Raw genomic sequence first — 17,398 nt, forward strand, 5'->3', positions numbered from 1 at the left:
ACAAAAAAACAAACGAATAGTTATTTGTATTGCTTCAAGTGGTGGGCAAGCCTCCCTAGAATGTCTTTCTGACATTTATAATGCTATACACACTACCTCTGGATCTCCCAATTTTACTCCCCACTCTCGCTGCCTTGCAGAGAACAAGGAGGGGGAGATCCACCCTAATGTGGTAGCAGGTCTAGAAAAAATGGAGCAAGCAGCTTCTTTAGAAAATGTCTGGCAGGACTGGAGACAGAGCTCACTGGCTGTTCTTCCAGAGGACCCAGGTTCAAATCCCAGCATCCATATGGCAGCTCACAACTGCCTGTATAATAAGAGTTGACACTCTCACATAGACATACATGGAGGTAAAACATCAATGCACATAAAATAAAAAAGGCAGATAAGTTTAAAAAAGAAAGAAATGGTCTGGCAGATCCTGAGTGACTAGATGAAACCCAGCAGCTTCTCCTCTGAGAAGGGAAAATCCACATTTACACAGAAATATGCACACAAATGTTCACATCTACAACCATCAAAACATACTCCAATGTCTACCAACAGCTAGGAAAAGCAACTGAGGCAGAGCCAGAGTGTTTTCTGCATATACAAGCTGAGAGAAAGCAAGCAGACTCAAGTACACAGTGAATGGCTCCATGCCCACACAGTGCCCTACACAGGCTCATCCAAGGACGCAAGAAGCTGCTGCCTCAAAAGCTCAAAAGCAGGGCAAGATGCACTGATAAATAGGACTTGGGGTACTCTACCTTGGTGGCTGTGGGGACCGGGGCTTCGGCTTCTCTTTCTCCTTCTCCCGGTCTCGGTCCCTGTCGCGGTCTCGGTGCTGCCGGTCCTTGTCATCCCGCTTGGCTCGCTCTCTCTCCCACTCCTCCTTCCTCCGCTGCCGTTCCTTGTCCCGCTCGCGCTCCCGTTCTCGCTCACGCTCCCTCTGTCTGCGCTCCCGTTCTCGTTCACGCTCTCGTTCCCTCTCTCGTTCTCGTTGTCTGTTTTCTCGCTCTCGTTCTCTCTCCCGTTCCTGGGTGAAAAAGCCAAATATAGCTGCTGAATTACACACTATTTGGTGGAAGCGCAGAGAGAATAAGAAGCAGGTAGGAGGATGCTCTCAGGAGGCCACTTTATTCCCAAGTATCTCCTTAAAGCAAGTCAGCTGTGTCTGATGGCAAAGGCCTGCACCTAGGAGACTAGGACAGGAGGATCTCAAGTTCAAGGCAAGCCTAAGTCAAGTAAGAGCCTGGCTCAGAGTCACTGAACTAGTATGTCTTTAGTCTTAGGTACTTAGGGTTAATTCCCCACAAAATCTATACACATACACACAAGAAGATACATGTTAAAAAACATGAATACAAAGCCAGGTGAGGTGGTGCTCACCTGAAATCCCAGCACTCAGGGAGGCAGACACAAGTGGATTGATGTGAACTGGGGGCCAGCCTGGTCTACAAAGCAAGTACAGGACAGCCAAGGCTACATAGACAAACACTGTCTCGGATTAAAAAAAAACAAAAAACAAACAAAACAAAAAAGCAAAAAAACTACCAGCACCACCACCACCCAACCATGCATACAACTTAAGAGCGAAGTTACCCCAACGAATAAATTCAGAACTTTACCAACAACAGGCTCGTATGAGCCCATACCCCAGGCCCTCCCATGGGTGACCCATACTTAGGACAGAGGTCTCAATGGCTATCTAGGTGGGCAGCCTCTACACAGTGCTTCCTGAACAGTGTCTAGAAGGAAGTATGTGTCCCCTTTACTGCAATCCCCCACTGCTGCCTTGTTTTCCTGTTTCAATAGTCAACACTAAAGCTTAAGAAGCTCAAGCAGAGCACAGCTGACAGGCTCCAGGCTGTGAGAGCTCAGGGACACCACGCACACTCCTGTGCCATTCCTACCAGCTGTTCACTAGACAGAATAGATAACAAGCACCTGTCCCCTACATCCCACCTCCAGGAGGAAGGAGGCTGAAGACCATGGTTCTACAGGGTAGTCTGCACAGCTCACTACCTATGGGCTGCTGGGGCTGCCACCTCCCTTTGGTGCTGTGACAGTTCAAGGATGGTATATGAGCCACAGCACATAACTGCTCAAGGACTCCTAATAAGGCTTTCCTAGAGCTGAATTACCAAGCAGGCTAAAAGTAAAGATGGAACGGGCTGTCTGGAACATACAGATCTTTATATACATTAGGTTCTTGGGAGTCTTCACCTGACCCACATGGCAAAACCAGCCAGAGGTACATTCTTAACCAGCATGCTAGATGGGCAAGAATGGTGCTACAAGGGAGGACATTGATCAGGAGACTTCCAAGAGTGACACACTCACAGACACATGCACAGGGTGACACAGTCTCCTGAAAACTGGCACTGACAACCTTTCCAGCAAATCTAACCTTACAAAACCATGGCAAGAACAATGATTCCAAGAAAGCCCACCAGACATCAGACTATCACAAATTTAGCCAGTGGCTGACACTACATGACCAACCTGGGCTCAAATTCAGGACTGTGGCTCAGTACATTCTGCCAACTGAATAAGCTCACAGGAAGGGTTGACTGCTGCCAGGTGAGGAAGCAGACACCACTGCTTATACCCCTGAGGCAGGAGCATTATGAATTTGAGTCTGGCCTAAGTTACATAGTTAGACCCCGACCAAGGGAAGAGGAAAGTTTAAACATGTGGATCATACTTACGCGATAGTTATGATACGGCTCTGCTTCTGTATACTGCACCCTGAAATTCTCGTACTGTCCACCACGCCAAAAACGCTCTATCTCATAGTCATAATAAGGATCTGCATAAGGCTCAAGTCTGAAAAAAGAGCCAAAAGGAAGGAAATCTTATCATTTCAGAATGCTGCAGCAGGAATTCTACATAAAAGACACACCTACAGAATCCAACCCACATGACGAAAATACACTATGATCACGCGGTATCTATAGCTTAAGAACACAAGGTTGTCAGTGTTAGGACACTCACTATCACTGCACATATCAGTCAATCTAAGGAGAAAAAACCCTTGGGATCATCCACAGGTAAAGACAAAGACAAACCTGTATCCATTTCTGGAGAAAACAATGAACAAAACAGGAACTGGTATTTTTTCAATGAGATAAAAACATATTCTTAAAAGCGCTTTAAGGACTGTGGGACGGCTCGGATGGTGAGACACATGCTGCAAAAGCCTGATGGTTTGAGTTTGGTCCCAGGAAACCATAAACAGTCCCACAAAGCTGTCCTCTGATCCACACACCATGTATCATATGCACGTGCACACAGAAAATAACAACAGAAGCAGCAGCAGCAGCACTTTCAAATCCAAAGCTGGAGAGAAGCACCGAGGAATTGTCTGAACATTCGGATGTGATGGGTCCTATAACCACCTGCTGGTGTGTGCAGGTGCTGATGCAAGACTGGCAAGAGCAGCCCAGAGAGGTAGAACACAGCAAAACTGTCTCCGTTTGCCATCCTGTGACACTACATTAAACAGCCCATGACAGCCAAGCCACCCACCCACTCACCTCAATAAGGCAGAAGGACCAAAGCCTACCACAGAAAACTATATCCCCACATACAGCTACCTGACTAATGAGAACGCAGGCGCAGAACCCAATCACAACAGCGCAGGGAAGGTGCTCGGAAATGACATATGCTCAAGCAGAGGCCCAGACCTCACTCCAAAGCAGTAGCTACCTGAGAAGACATGACAGGGCACTCCTTATCACCATGCTGGCTCATCCTATACTGCGCCGTTAGCATGTCCTCAGTAAAAACCAATGAGTATGCACATGGGCTAGATAGACACACGATATCCTGGTCCATATGAGAAAGACGCAAGCCCAGCCAAGGAAACTCCACAACAAAGATATCCTCTGAAGCTTGACAGTGCCCGAGAACGCTCCATGATCTATGTGTTTCATTTGTTGCAGGAGGAAAGCAAGCCTGCTGATACAGTAGGGTGGCATCTTCCAGGGTCCCACTGAACAACGTGGATGCCTGACTACTCTCACCTCAAAGTCCTGTCGCTAGATGCTGAGAAAGGTCGTAACTAAAAGAGTAACTGCCACAATCTAACTAATGTCACCAAAATTTATAAGCTGTTTACTTTTGGAATACTCATCCAGTATTTCTGAACTTGGTGATCCAAACCATAGACTGCAAAGTTTGTGCCACACACCAAATTTACCTCTTCACCTTCCTAGCAGACTCCCATCTGGGCAGGCATGGACCCAGCACCTGCTCTACCCAGTGCTGACAGAGCTCCAGGGTGGCATGTATGTGTGTGTGTGTGTGTGTGTGTGTGTGTGTGTGTGTGTGTGTTAGAAGGTAGGGGGCGGGCAGCTATAGCTAGGTAACGATGCTGGAGCACTACTATTTATTCCTTCCTTTCATACTTTTAATAGATTTATTTATTATGTATACAATATTCTGTCTGCATGTACATCTGCATGCCAGAAGAGGGCACCAGATCTCATTATAGATGGTTGTGAGCCACCATGTGGTTGCTGGGAATTGAACGCATGACCTCTGGAAGGGCAGCTAGTGCTCTTCACCTCAGGTATATCTCCAGGCCCTCCTTTCATATGTTTTACCACCAAATAGCGAGAGATTACAGAGATAAGGACTGTAGAGAAGTGTTTCTACAAGACTAAGACAGTGACTCAACAGAATCACAGCATGAGTTATAACTCATCCTCATGTCCTAAGCCCCAAGCTTGCACCCTCAGCAGGCAGAAATGTGACCCATCACCTTCTCGATAAGGTTGGGAGCTCCTGATGAAGAAGCAGAGAAGTAGCACCTTCAAGGCCACACTGCTCCCCTGGATCTGACATTAGTCCTCAGCACCACACAGTTCTTCCATTGAGGGGGTTTTGTTCCTTTTTTTCAAGATAGGGTTTCTTAGTGTAGCCCTGGCTGTCCTGGACCTCTCTCTGTAGACCAGGCTGGCCTCAAACTCATAGATCCGTCTGCCTTTGCCTCCTGAGTGCTGAGATGAAAGGTGTACGCCGCCACTCCCAGCTGTTTTCAGATTTTTTTTTTTTTTAAAGACCAGCATTAAATGTCTGAGGAGGGGACTGAAGAGATGGCTCAGTGATTAAGAGCACTTGCTTGCTGCTCTTCTAGAAGACACAAGTTTGATTCTCAGCTCTTGTGCTGGGCAACTCACAACAGCCTGAAACTCCAGCTCTAGATCCAATGCCCTCTTTTGGTCTCCATGGATACATACACATATAACATAAATAAATCTTTAAAAGAAAAAAAAAAAAGTCATTCCCCGAGCAACTGAGGAACAGGAGAGGAGACAAAAGCATAGACTTAATGCTGAGCCTGTAGGAACTTCAGGAGCACACCCCAGAGGCAGCCTCCAAAGAAGCCAGAGTGAGGAGACAGTGCCCTGGGGGACCTGCACGTGGTTATTCTGACAGGGCATGAATAGGTCAGAGCAAGCAGAGGCTTCCTTACGTTGTGTCTCTAACATCTCTTGGGACACGAGAATTCCAATCTCGGAAGACTTCATTTTCCTTGTCAAATTCCCGGTCGTCTTCACCAATGGTTACTGTGAACCTTTTTTCTTCAAAATCAGGCTCCTGCTCTTTCCGAATGGTTGCTTTTTTTAAAACCTAGCACCAAAGGAAGACAGACATCAGTGTGAAATAAGGACCTCCAAAGCCACTGGAAGGAACACAACCCAAGACCTGCAGTGCCAACACAACACCAGTGCCAAAGGGTGTGGGCAAATACAGGACCCCAGTCTTCTGCAGGCCTCAGAAGGCTGGTCTGCTGTGACTCCTTTGCGTAAGTGAGCATCTAGGACCAGCACGGGGGTCCCAGAAGGTGTGTAAGCAAGACCTTTATTTCAATCTCCCTGAAGGGAGGACTTGGGCACTGAGAAAAGGTTGGGTGTCCACACTTGTGCAAGGTGGGCCACAGTGGGCAGGCAAACGGAGGCCTGAGAGAGCTAGCAAGAGCAGACACTGGGTCTCAGGGGGTAGGGAGAGGTCCTACAGAATGGCAGGGATTGGGGTGGTAGCAAGAGACAATTCATCTTTTGGGCTGCCCATGCCACCTAAAAATGTTAAGTCTGTATCCAGGGAGGGTCTCTCTGACCTACTGAGATTTGCCTGCAACTGGGCCTGCCATGCAGAGACGCCTAAGTATTATTTCTCATTCTTATTAAAGGAAGCCCAGAAATGTTCTCAAAGCTTCTGAGGCTTCACTGAGTTTACACTCTTTGGATCAAAGTTCTATCAGGTCCACCAGAGGGGTGATCACTGTGCTTTTCCTCCCAGAGTGCACTGGGCTCTTACCTCCTTTGCGTGTCTGAGTCCACGTTCCCAGGCACTCTCTGTTGGGGGTTCTGGAGGGGGTGGAGGCAAAATTTCATCAACTACTGGCCCACCCTATTAAAAAATGAAAAGGAAATATTGAGGAAGCACTTAAAACCTATTAAGAAATGGGGCAAAACATCTAAAAGACAAGCCAGCTAGCCACACACAACTGGCTCTCCTGCCCAACCACCCACATGCTCTAGAACATCCAAGGCTATTTCTACACAAGCACAAGAAGCTCAGAACAGGTACTCCTTGACCCTCAGGTACAAGATGCCTTTTCCATAAGGATCACTAGTTTGTCTTCAGCCCAAGAGTCAGACAGAACTCAGGTATCCCATCTGGTGGCAACTAAAGAGCTCACGCACCCAAGGGTTGGCAGGCATCAGTGGGTGAGGTCCAAGAGGTGGGGCACCGTTGGGTGGAAAAGGTTCAGCTTTGGTGATGAGGGAGTAGTTCCCCTTGTCATTCACTCCAGGGTGTATAAACCTACAGTTCATTCCCCAAGTGCAGTTTCCTAGGGAAACAAAAGTCCAATGAGAAAAGATACCAAGAACCCAACTGTTGGAAGGCAGCAGCTAGGATGTGCAACATAGCACTTACTGACAACGTGGGAAGAAGCCACCAACTTGTTTCTGCTCTCCAGGCCTCTGCCTTGAGAGCCTTTGGCCAGTAACAGCCCAGCCCACCTCTCCCTCTGTATACACGTGTCCCATAGTCCTACAGAGGTTAGCAGAGGTGATTAGGGCAGGTCTGGGCCAGTGGGTCAGCAAGGCACTTCCATTAGACACCATTCCCTGATGAGAGGCCCGACTGGACTCCCAGGGCCTATTCATAGTCACTCTGTAGGTTCTATATCCGTGGACTCACCACCCACAGACCAAAAATATTCTTTGTGTTGCACTGAACATGTACAGACATTTTGTGTCTCCACTCCTTAAACAATATAGTACAAAAAGGAATATAAAGCTCCTAGATAGGGTTTAAATTACAGGAGGGGGTGTAATAGGGACTTGGATAGCCTCAGATTTGGCATTCACGCACATTCTGAATCCAAGCTCCCATGGATACCATGTGACAACTGGGCACAGCAACTGTTTGAGCACCAATTAGAGCAGAGAAGCCAGAGAGTCTCCAGAGCTAAGGGCAGAGGCAACGCTGGAGCCTCTGGGGAGCTCCAACATGTGCCTGGACATTTACTTTGACTCATGCTGAGGTAAAAAATCAATAGGAGGCACAAATGTTATCAGATCTCTAAATCTGTCCCAGGGTGGCCCTCTCAAACCACTTCAGGATTATTTCTGACCCTTAAAATATGTGTGATAAATTAAGCTATCTTAATTTATCAAATCAGCCAAACCCCAGGATTACTGAAGGGAGCTACTCAATTTTCAGTGCAGAATGCTCAGTGTCTCATCTGTACATCTACAAAAAAAAGTTCTATGTAGAGCCAGGTGTGGTAGCACACGCCTTTAATCCCAGCACTCAGGGAGGCAGAGGCAGGCAGATTGTTGTGAGTTGGAGGCCAGCCTGGTCTACAAAGCAAATCCTGGACAGCCAAGGCGACACAGAGAAACCCTGTCTCAGAGAGAGAGAGAGAGCATTCTATTCTATGTACACACTATTAGAAGCATCTAAGATTTAAACATACTTCCTAGCTTAATACATATGATCTTAAGTAATTCAAGACTACATTCACTCGGAAACAGAAGTTCTAGTTGAACAGTATTGCTAACAAACATGTTTTCTTTTATGTAGTTAAGTAGAAACACTTAGGAAAAAGGCAAGTTTCATCTTTAAATACCGTGACTACTTACACCTATGTTAAGATCCACTGAATACAAAGTAACAGCATAGTAATATAAATAAGGCACAAAATATATTCAACTGCCCTGCAAACACAAAAATGATATATATATTTTTTTCATTCTTAAAAGTACTTAAGGATTCACAAAAAATTAAATGAGGCTGGAAGCCTCACTGTACAGGGAACAGGACCTTTGAGCCCTGGCTTTAGGGAACGACTAAAGTACCCAGGCATCTGGGGACAGATGCAAACACCATCCACTTCTTCATGATCAATTCTACATATTCATGTACTTCTCAACCTTGTTTATCTAATTAAAATGGGACAAAAGGTCATTATACAAAACCAGGAAGTGCAAAATGTATCAAGTATATGATTATACCTAAAGTAATATCCAGTTAATAAAGTGTTTAAAATTTCAACACAAAACAAAAAAATAAAAATCCAAATCCAAAACCCAAACCCGCTGTCAAATCTCACATCACTTACTTGGGCAGAAAGAAAGAAAGAATATATGCAGGAGAGGGAGGGAGGGAACACATAATGGAGAAGTGAGGAGCCGGGTGCAGGGTGTCCTTGATAAAGTGTCTGGTTAATGGAACCCAGGCTGCAGGAGGCTGTTAGGTCCCTGCTGGGAGTGCCTTGACCCTCAGCCACCTAAGTAATGAATATGATTCCATGAAGAACAGCCACTCCACCACACAGCCAGAGGTGATCTTCTGAAAATATTGGACAAATGACAAAGGAGTGCACGAACTCCATTTACAGAGGTGAATTTTCATGGGGTGGAGCACACAGCCCATCATTGCTGAGACGGCAGAGAAATGACTTATAGGCACACCATTCTCACCTGGGGCATGTATAGCTCGGGGCCTGTACATACTAGAGGATTATACTATTGTTGAGCTATGTCCCTAGTCCTATATTTTAGTTGCTCTTCTGTCAGTAAGTATTACTTCCATAATTTAAAAAGAAAAAAAAAAATCTCATGCCAGTGATGGCTTAGCAGTAAGCGCTCTCTGGCCACCCTGGCCAATGACTCAAATTTGATCCCCAGAGCCCACTCCTATCTACTATCCTGAGCGCCACGTACACACATGTTCTGCACTCTATAAACTTACGTTCTTAACTTTTTTTTTTGAGACAGAATTTCTTTACGTTAATAGCCCTGGCTCTTTTGGAACAACGATTTGTAGTCCAGGTGGCCTCAAACTCACAGAGATCCATTTGCTTCTGCTTCCCAAGTGCTGGGATCAAAGGTGTGCACAGCCACTGCCCAGCTTCTTTTTCTTTTTTTGAGACAGGTTTTCACTATGTTGCCTTGGCTGGCCTCAGACTCAAGAGAGATGCAACTGCTTTTGCCTCCTGAGTGCTGGGAGAAAAAGTGTGGACAATAATGCCCAGCTATTTCTGGATTTCAAAGGGCTATCTTTATACATGGGGTTTCAAAGGAAAGAAACTTTTTTTCCCAACTAAATGGTCCATACCTTGGCAATTTTTCTATTAATTTTTATGCCTGGGTAGAACTATTTAACATGAGAAATATTTTATAGTAAAACGTAAAAATGGAAATATATGTAAATAGATTATGTTTTCTAAAGTGCATACAGTGGATCTTGGTGGATAGGACCAGAGCAGATCTTTGATTACAGCACTCAGGAGAAAGCCTGGGCTACATACTATCTCCCCTACCCTATACCTCTAGAAGTGCCAGAAGTAGTTACCAACTTAGGGGTGGTCAAGCATGAAGTCACCAAATGTATACTACCATTTTTTCTTGAATACACACACACACACACACACACACACACACACACACACACACAGAGACCACTCTCTCTCTGTCTGTCTGTCTCTCTCTCTGGGCTGATCTTTGCTTGCTCCTAAAAAATTTAAGAAGAAAAAAATGAACCTGTGTCATTAATAGCAACAGACCTAAAACTGTATCAGAAATACTGATAAAAGGCCATGGCAGCTATCTCAGTCAAGCTAAACAAATGGCAGGAGGCAAATGCCCCCTCTCCTGTTACCCACAGTACCCCTGTCCAATGGCCAAGATCCATCTACACAAACATGTGCAGACACCAGTGAGAGCACTGTGGCTGCATGCAAGAGCAAATGCATGTGTGCTAGGTCCAGAAATGAGCGGACTTTAAGCTTGTGACACCACCTGTTAGACCAGTGAAGATAGTTTCACAATGTCACTTTCCAAATGAAGCACTTGTTTCAGTCTAGAGCACACATTCTGACAAAGCGGCCCTCTTTCAGGATGCCTTGGGCTTCCTTTCTAGCTGGTCTAAGCAGCTGCAAACAAGTAATAAATACAGCCTCTGTATAAAGTAAAAGTGCTTCACTGTTTAAAAATCTTCAAAGGAAGGCCATAAAAAGAAAACAACTGAGCCTTAACAGCAAACCTCAGACCTACAAATCTGTGCCCTCACAGGCCTGAAGACCCAGCGTCTCATGGCACATAACGGCTCCAGTGACAGGAAAGTCATGTGTCCTTTCTCTCAGCTCAGAGACACAGGAAACTGCAGGCCCTCCAGTAAGCTCTCAGATGCTCTAAGACTTCAGGAAGATGTCCCATGGTAGCTGAAAGAACTGGGAGAACTGCCATGCTGGCCTGATATGAGCGGCTCTGGGCTGATCCTGGCAGTCCAGGAAGCTTTTGCTCCTGCAGGTGAGATCTACTGAGAAATTTCAATTATCCATTTAAATATAAAAAATGTCAGCATGTGTCTATGAATTTTTTTTTTTTTTTTGTCTATGAATATTTTTAAATGCTTGGGAGAAGATGGCATTGTTTCCTTTCTATAGACACACGCTGATGCAACATGGCAATGCCAATGCTGACTCTTTGCTCTAGATTTGGCATGGTACACAGGAGGAGTAAGGGCCTTCCAGATACTCTTCAGTCCTTAACCACAGGTCTCCACTTGAGAGTTGTAAAGTCCACCCCAGTAGCACTGAGACTGGCCACTGGTTGGTCTGAATGGACGTCCTGCCCAGGAACTCTGCTGTAACTTTCCAGAAGTCACCTAAAAAGGCCACTGGACACTGCAAAGCAGACATGCCCAGAAGTTCAATTCTCATATGTAAGAACAGATCTGGACATCAACCGACTGACTGTTCTCTTTTTAAAAATATTTACTTACTTTTATATGTATGAGATTTTTGCCTACATGTATGCATGTTTACCATGTGTGTGCTTGGTGCCTGTGGAGGCCAGAAGTGGATTCATAATGGTTATAAGCAACCATGTGAACGCAGAACTGAATTGGGTCTTTTGCAGGAGCGACAAGCGCCCAGCTGCTGGGCCGCCTCTCTAGACTTGTTTGTGAAGTGTCAGGCTTCAGCCTTCCTGATCTGGACCCGGCTCTGTACTCCACTAGCTGCACCTCAGACCCCAGCCCAGGCACCGTCTCTAGGCATTGTCTACGTTACCATACTATGGAAGAGGTGTGCACTGGGAGTGGTCTCACTAGAGTAACAAATACTTAAGGACTGAACCAAGGTGGGCCTACATAACTCGGTACATTTACTAAGAATCACTGGATTATGCATATAAAGTGGGAACATTTTATGGCACATAATTATACCTCTGTAAATCTATATTAAAACAAAGCAAAGCAAAACAAAAACCCCTGTCACAGCCAGGTGTGGTGGTGCAAACCTTTAACTCGTTCACTTGACGACACACAGACAGGACATGGACAGGACACACATGACAACGATGACAGAGGCAGGCAGATCTCTGTGAGTTTGAGGTGAGCCTGATCTACATAGTAAGACTGTCTCAAACACAAAACAAACAAACAAACAAACAAAAAAACCCTGTCAAAACATAAGTTATTCCTTACTGACGTAGGTGAGGCTGGCCTTTGCATATCCACACACACAGTAGGAGTGCCTTACTTAGCCCTATGAAAACTGCTCTCATTTCAGAGTCCCTGAATGGCCAGAGGTACTGCCATAGGCTACAGCCCACTCTGAGGCATTTCACTTTATAAACATGAAGGAGAACACACACAGCTAATGTGCACAAAAGGGTACACAGCGCATTAAAAGGATGCACATCACCGAACATCAGGGAGCCCAGCAACTCAGACACCTTAGACACTGCTAGATGCTGTTAACAAAGTGGGGGAAATCAAAGGGCCAAGCCACAGTGGGGCTTCTTTGGGGTGTGACTCAGTGGTCTAGTGCTCAACTTGCAGGCTCAAGGCTCTGAGTTTCTTGGCCCATCAGAGCCATTGGATCTTAAGGAGGCCTTAGACTCATTTGGCAAGTTTTAAGGTGCAGGCTTTGGGCCTACAGCAGAACCCGTCTGTGTCCTAAAGCTGTCCCCCTCAGCCTACTGTACATGATGCTGCTGAGGAGTTCTGATGCACCCTGGTGGCTTGCTGTGTCTCAGCCCCTCTCGTGTGCCTGACCAGGGTACAGCATGGGCTGAAAGTGTAGGGGATGCTCCAGGAGCAGATGAATAAAGACCTCAGCATCACTGTCTCATGGTCTGAGGTGTATCTTGCACAGTCTCCTGAAGGCTCTGAGTTTCATTGCCCAACACATCCCAAAGCACCATGTAATGTGCAGCTTCACTTCTGGATCAATCAACTCTGGCAATCTTACACCCACACAAGTCTTTGGGTGGTCACACTTTCATTTCTCTTGGACAAACAGTGGAGGGTTTGCTGTGGTAGTATAATAAGAGTGACCCTCCACAGGTTCATACATCTGATGCTTGGTTCTCTTGTTAAAGGAACTGTTTGGCCTTGTTGGAGGGGAGGCCCTGAAGTTTCAAAGGCCCACAGGATGCCCACTTAGGCTCCCCTACTTGCAGTTAAGGATATAAGTGCTCAGCTACTGCTCTAGCATCATGCCTGACTGATTGCACAGACTTCCCCTCTCACACTGTAAGCCCCTAACAGACTCTCTTTTCTGTAAGTTGCTTTGTTCATGGTGTCTCATCTCAGCAATTAAAAGGTAATTAAGACAGGACGTAGTATCAGGAATGGGGCTATTGCTATGATAGGCCTGCCTGACTATGCTGTTTTTTTGTTTTGGTTTTTTTAAGAACTGCAAGACTTTGGGACCATGAAATAGAAAAGCTTTTGAATACTGTAAGCAGCACTTAACAGGCTATCCTAGTAGGAGCTTGGAAGGCTACTAGTAGTACTGAGAGCAGTGTAGACTATAGAGGTCCAACCCAAGATGTTTCATATGGGACCAGTACTAAGAACTGGGCTAGAGACCATTCTTGTAATATTTGGCAAAGAATGGTTGATTTGTTCTAAGAATCTGCCTGAGCCTAAACTGAAGAGTTCTGGAATACTGTGAGTGACAGAGGAGATCCTTACACAGCCTGATACTGATTCTCATGCAGGCCTCAAATGCAAAAGGGTAACTGGTGCAAAAAGAAATATAAAATGTGGACCATGGATGGTACACGCCTTTAATACCAGCATTCAGGAGGCAGAGGCAGGCAGATCTCTCAGTTCAAGGCTAGCCTGGTCTACAGAGTGAGTGCCAGGGCTACACGAGAAACCCTGCTTCGAAACAACAACAAAAAGAGGGCTGGAGAGATAGCTCTGTGGCTAAGAGTACATAATACTCTTGCAGAAAACAGGAGTTCAGTTCCCAGCACCCATGCCAGGCAGCTCACCACAAGCCTGTAATTCCAGCTTCAGGGGATCTAATGCTTCTGGCCTCAGTGGGTGTGTATTCACATGCACACCTGCACATATTTAAAAATAATAAAATCTTTTTGAAAATAAAAAATGGGTGCTGGAGAGATGGATCAGAGGTTAAGAGCACTGACTGCTCTACCAAATGACCAGGGTTCAATTCCCAGCACTCACATGGCAGCTCATAACTGTCTTAAACTCCAGTTCCAGGGGATCGGACACCCTCACACAGACTTTACAAGCAGATAGAATACCAATGTACATAAAACAGAAAAATAAATCATTTTAAAAAACACAAAATGTGGGCTGGAGAGATAGCTCAGAGCTTAAGAGCACTGTCTGCTCTTCCAGAGATCCTGAGTTCAATTTCCAGCAACCACATCGTGGCTCACAACCATCTATAATGAGATCTGGTGTCCTCTTCTGGTGTGCAGCTGTACATGCAGACAGAACACTGTATACATAATAAATAAATCTTAATTTTAAAAAAACCTTAAAAAATTACAAAATGTACAGTTTGAAGAGAAAAAGGACACCAGTAAATTTAACATAGGAGCTAAGGTTTGTGCTGAGATAAGGAATAAAGGAAGTAATACCCTCAGAATGAGACCCCACCCAGCTAATCGTACAACTTGTGAAAAGGCCTAAGGAATTATTTGTACCTAAAGAACAACAGATCAAAGTTTATCCAAATGTAATCCAAGAAGGGGGCCCAGGTTCCATCCCAAGTAGACAGCCAAACTTGGCAGCATGGGTTCTGGCTTTAAAGTCATGAAGGATACAGTAAAGGGGTTGTGGAATCCTTCCTTCACAGTCAGAGAAGAGTGGCTGAGGCCAGGCGTGAGGTAGGTGAGCCCCAGCATGGATACTAGGAGAAGCCATTACATGAGGCTGTGAAAGTGAAGCCTGGATTGTGTTGAGACCCAGGATGCTGGAGGTACCAGAGCTGTGGGGCATCTGTCAAGGAGAGCTGCATGCAGACAGGGAGTGGAACAAACCCAAAAAAAGAGAAGCGTGCTGCAGTCAGCAAATCTGGAAGAGTAAGCTCTTTGACATCAAACATTATGTGGTTCTCAACCTTCCTAATGCTGCAACCCTTCAATATATGTAGTTCCTCCTGTTGTGGTGACCCACAACTATAATTTTGCTACTGTTAAGAATCATAATTATCTGTATTTCCTGATGGTCTTAGATGACCTCTGTAAAAGGGTTGTTTAACCCTCAAAGGGGTTGTGACTCACAGGTTCAGAACCACTAGACTATAGAGTTTGGAGTTTGCCCTATTGGGTTATCTTGCTTTGGTCCAGTATTCCTCACTCTGCTCAAATATTCCCTTTCTGGAATGGTAATGTATAGTCTATGTTGAAAGAATGTAATTTGCCTTTTGATTTTACTTTACACGGGTAAGAATTAGGAGATTGCCTGAAAACTTTACAGTGGTTCTCAACCTTCCTAATGCTGCAATCCTTTAAGTTCCTTATGTTGTGGTGACCTCCATCCATAAAATTATTTCATTGCTACTTCATAACTGTAATTCTGCTACTCTATGAATCATAATGTAAGTATCTGCTATGTGATCCAGAGGGGTCACGACTCACAGGTTGAGAATTGCTGCTTTAGCCTGCGTTGAGACCGTGAAAGATTAGTGGTGACTTTTAAAGTTGAACTAAGTACACTCTGCATCATGACACTGCTACAACTCAAACCGGGCTAGGGACAGGATGGAATGCGGAGGTTTGAGTGAGAATGACCTCCACAGGCTCATAGATTTGAGTGCTTGATTTCCAGTTGGTGGACTGTTTGGGAAAGGTCAGGAGGTGTGTCACGAGGGGCAGACTTGCGTGTTTCAAAGACCGATGCCACTCCTGGTTAGCGCCTTTCTCCCCCTCACTGCCGCCCAGTTGAAGACAAGGGTGTGAGTTTTTAGCTACCACGCCTCCTGCCGCCATTCTCTGCCATACGCTCATGGGCTCACCCTCTCCACCTACAAGCCCCCAACACTCCTTTTCCAAAGTTGCCCTGGCCATGCTATCTCATCATAGCAACTGAAAACAAAGACACTTGCTCAGCCAGCCTGTTCCTCACCTTATGAGGAATGGCCAGACTTTATTTTACTTTCCCACCAGCAGTGTGCCAGGGCTCCAGTATGCCCACATCCTTACTAATACAGCGAGCTTTGTTCTATTTCTAAAGCAACTTTTCCCCTTACTGTTTTTTTCTTTTTTGAGACAGTTTTTTTTTTTTTCTTTTTGGTAGCCCTGGCTGGCCTGGTATTCAAAAGATCTGTCTCTGCCTTCCAAGTGCTGGGATTGAAAGTGTGCACCACACCTACACACTCCCACGTGAGTGCAATACCTGCAGAGTACAAAAGAGGGCATCAGATTCCCTTAGAGCCGGATTCATATCCAGTTGTTAACTGCCTGACATGGGTGCTAGGAACTGAACTTGGGTCTTCCACAAACTGTACCTGTTTTTAACTGTTGAGATGTCTCTCTAACCCTATCAAAATGATGATAAATTAACTGACTTCAACTGAACAACAAGCTCATAACTTGTAGGTAAGAAAAAAAAATCTTGCAAGGATGACAAAGATATCCCAAAGAACTACAAGTTCCATCACTTGCTTTCCCTTTGTAGATGATAAACAGAATGAGAAAGGGAAGCACTAATTAAAAACATCCCAGAAAGTTCCTGTTCATACTCACTATACTGGCTAGTTTTTATGTCAACCTGACAAAGGCTAAAGTTATTTGGGAAGAGAACCTCAACTGAGAAAAACGCCCCAATAAGATTCAAGGTTGGCCTGTAGGACGATTTCTTACTCAAGTCATTGATGTGGGAGGAGGGGCCCAGCTTATTGTGGGTGGCATCACCCCAAGCAGGTAGTCCTGGGTTGTAAAGAAACGAGACATAAAAAGGCAAGGGGGATAAGCAAGTAAGCAAGTACTCTTCCATGGCCACTGCTTCAGTTCCTGCCTCCGGGTTCCTGCCCTTACTTCCTTCAATAGTGGACTATGATGTGGGAGTGTAAACTGAGATAGCAGCCACCCCTCCCCAGGTTGCTTCTGGTATTTTATCAAAGCAACACAAACTCCAAGATACTCACCTAAGCTGCTTCCCATGACTGCAGAAACCTCCCCATGGCATGGTCTCACTCATGAAAACCCAGTCACAGCTTGGTGTAACCAGGGGTGCCCACTCAGCATGATAACTAAGTCAACGCTCCTGTCCCAGTATATGCAGATGCCTCCCAAGGAGCTGGTTTGTGTTTCCAATGCATTTATTTCATCTGTTCTGTGCTTGGTCAGTTCTGAGAATTAGATCAGGAAGTGCGCCCCTGGCTCTTGCTCCAGAGACTTACACTGAGGCTGCTGGCCTGTCCCAAGCAGCGACAAGCTTCTGAACTGCAAAGGCATTGTACGGCACAGTCTGAAAGCAGTACCAATGAGAACCAAGTACAGATACCGAATGCACACAGCCTTCTGTTGCTGTAATCAACACATCTGAAGGAAATATCTGCTCTTATTCTTCATGGGGGTCTTCTGCTTGCACTTACAGTTCTTAAAAGACCAGCACA

General features: G+C 45.5%; 1 protein-coding gene across 4 annotated transcripts in view; it reads right to left on the reverse strand.

The window, feature by feature from the left end:
* Nucleotides 1–17,398, reverse strand: part of Zc3h18 (zinc finger CCCH-type containing 18) — a 44,477-nt gene that overhangs the window by 14,384 nt on the left and 12,695 nt on the right. For all 4 annotated transcript variants that reach the window (XM_060391840.1, XM_021631167.2, XM_021631169.2 and 1 more), the window contains 5 exons: nt 6,699–6,847; nt 6,310–6,402; nt 5,465–5,622; nt 2,694–2,811; nt 750–1,018 (listed from right to left, as the gene is read on the reverse strand). In XM_060391840.1, the coding sequence (XP_060247823.1) occupies nt 750–1,018; nt 2,694–2,811; nt 5,465–5,622; nt 6,310–6,402; nt 6,699–6,847 (787 nt within the window). The remainder of the gene's footprint in view (nt 1–749; nt 1,019–2,693; nt 2,812–5,464; nt 5,623–6,309; nt 6,403–6,698; nt 6,848–17,398) is intronic.

This window comes from Meriones unguiculatus, chromosome 10 (assembly GCF_030254825.1).
Source record: "Meriones unguiculatus strain TT.TT164.6M chromosome 10, Bangor_MerUng_6.1, whole genome shotgun sequence".
Taxonomy (NCBI): Eukaryota; Metazoa; Chordata; class Mammalia; order Rodentia; family Muridae; genus Meriones; species Meriones unguiculatus.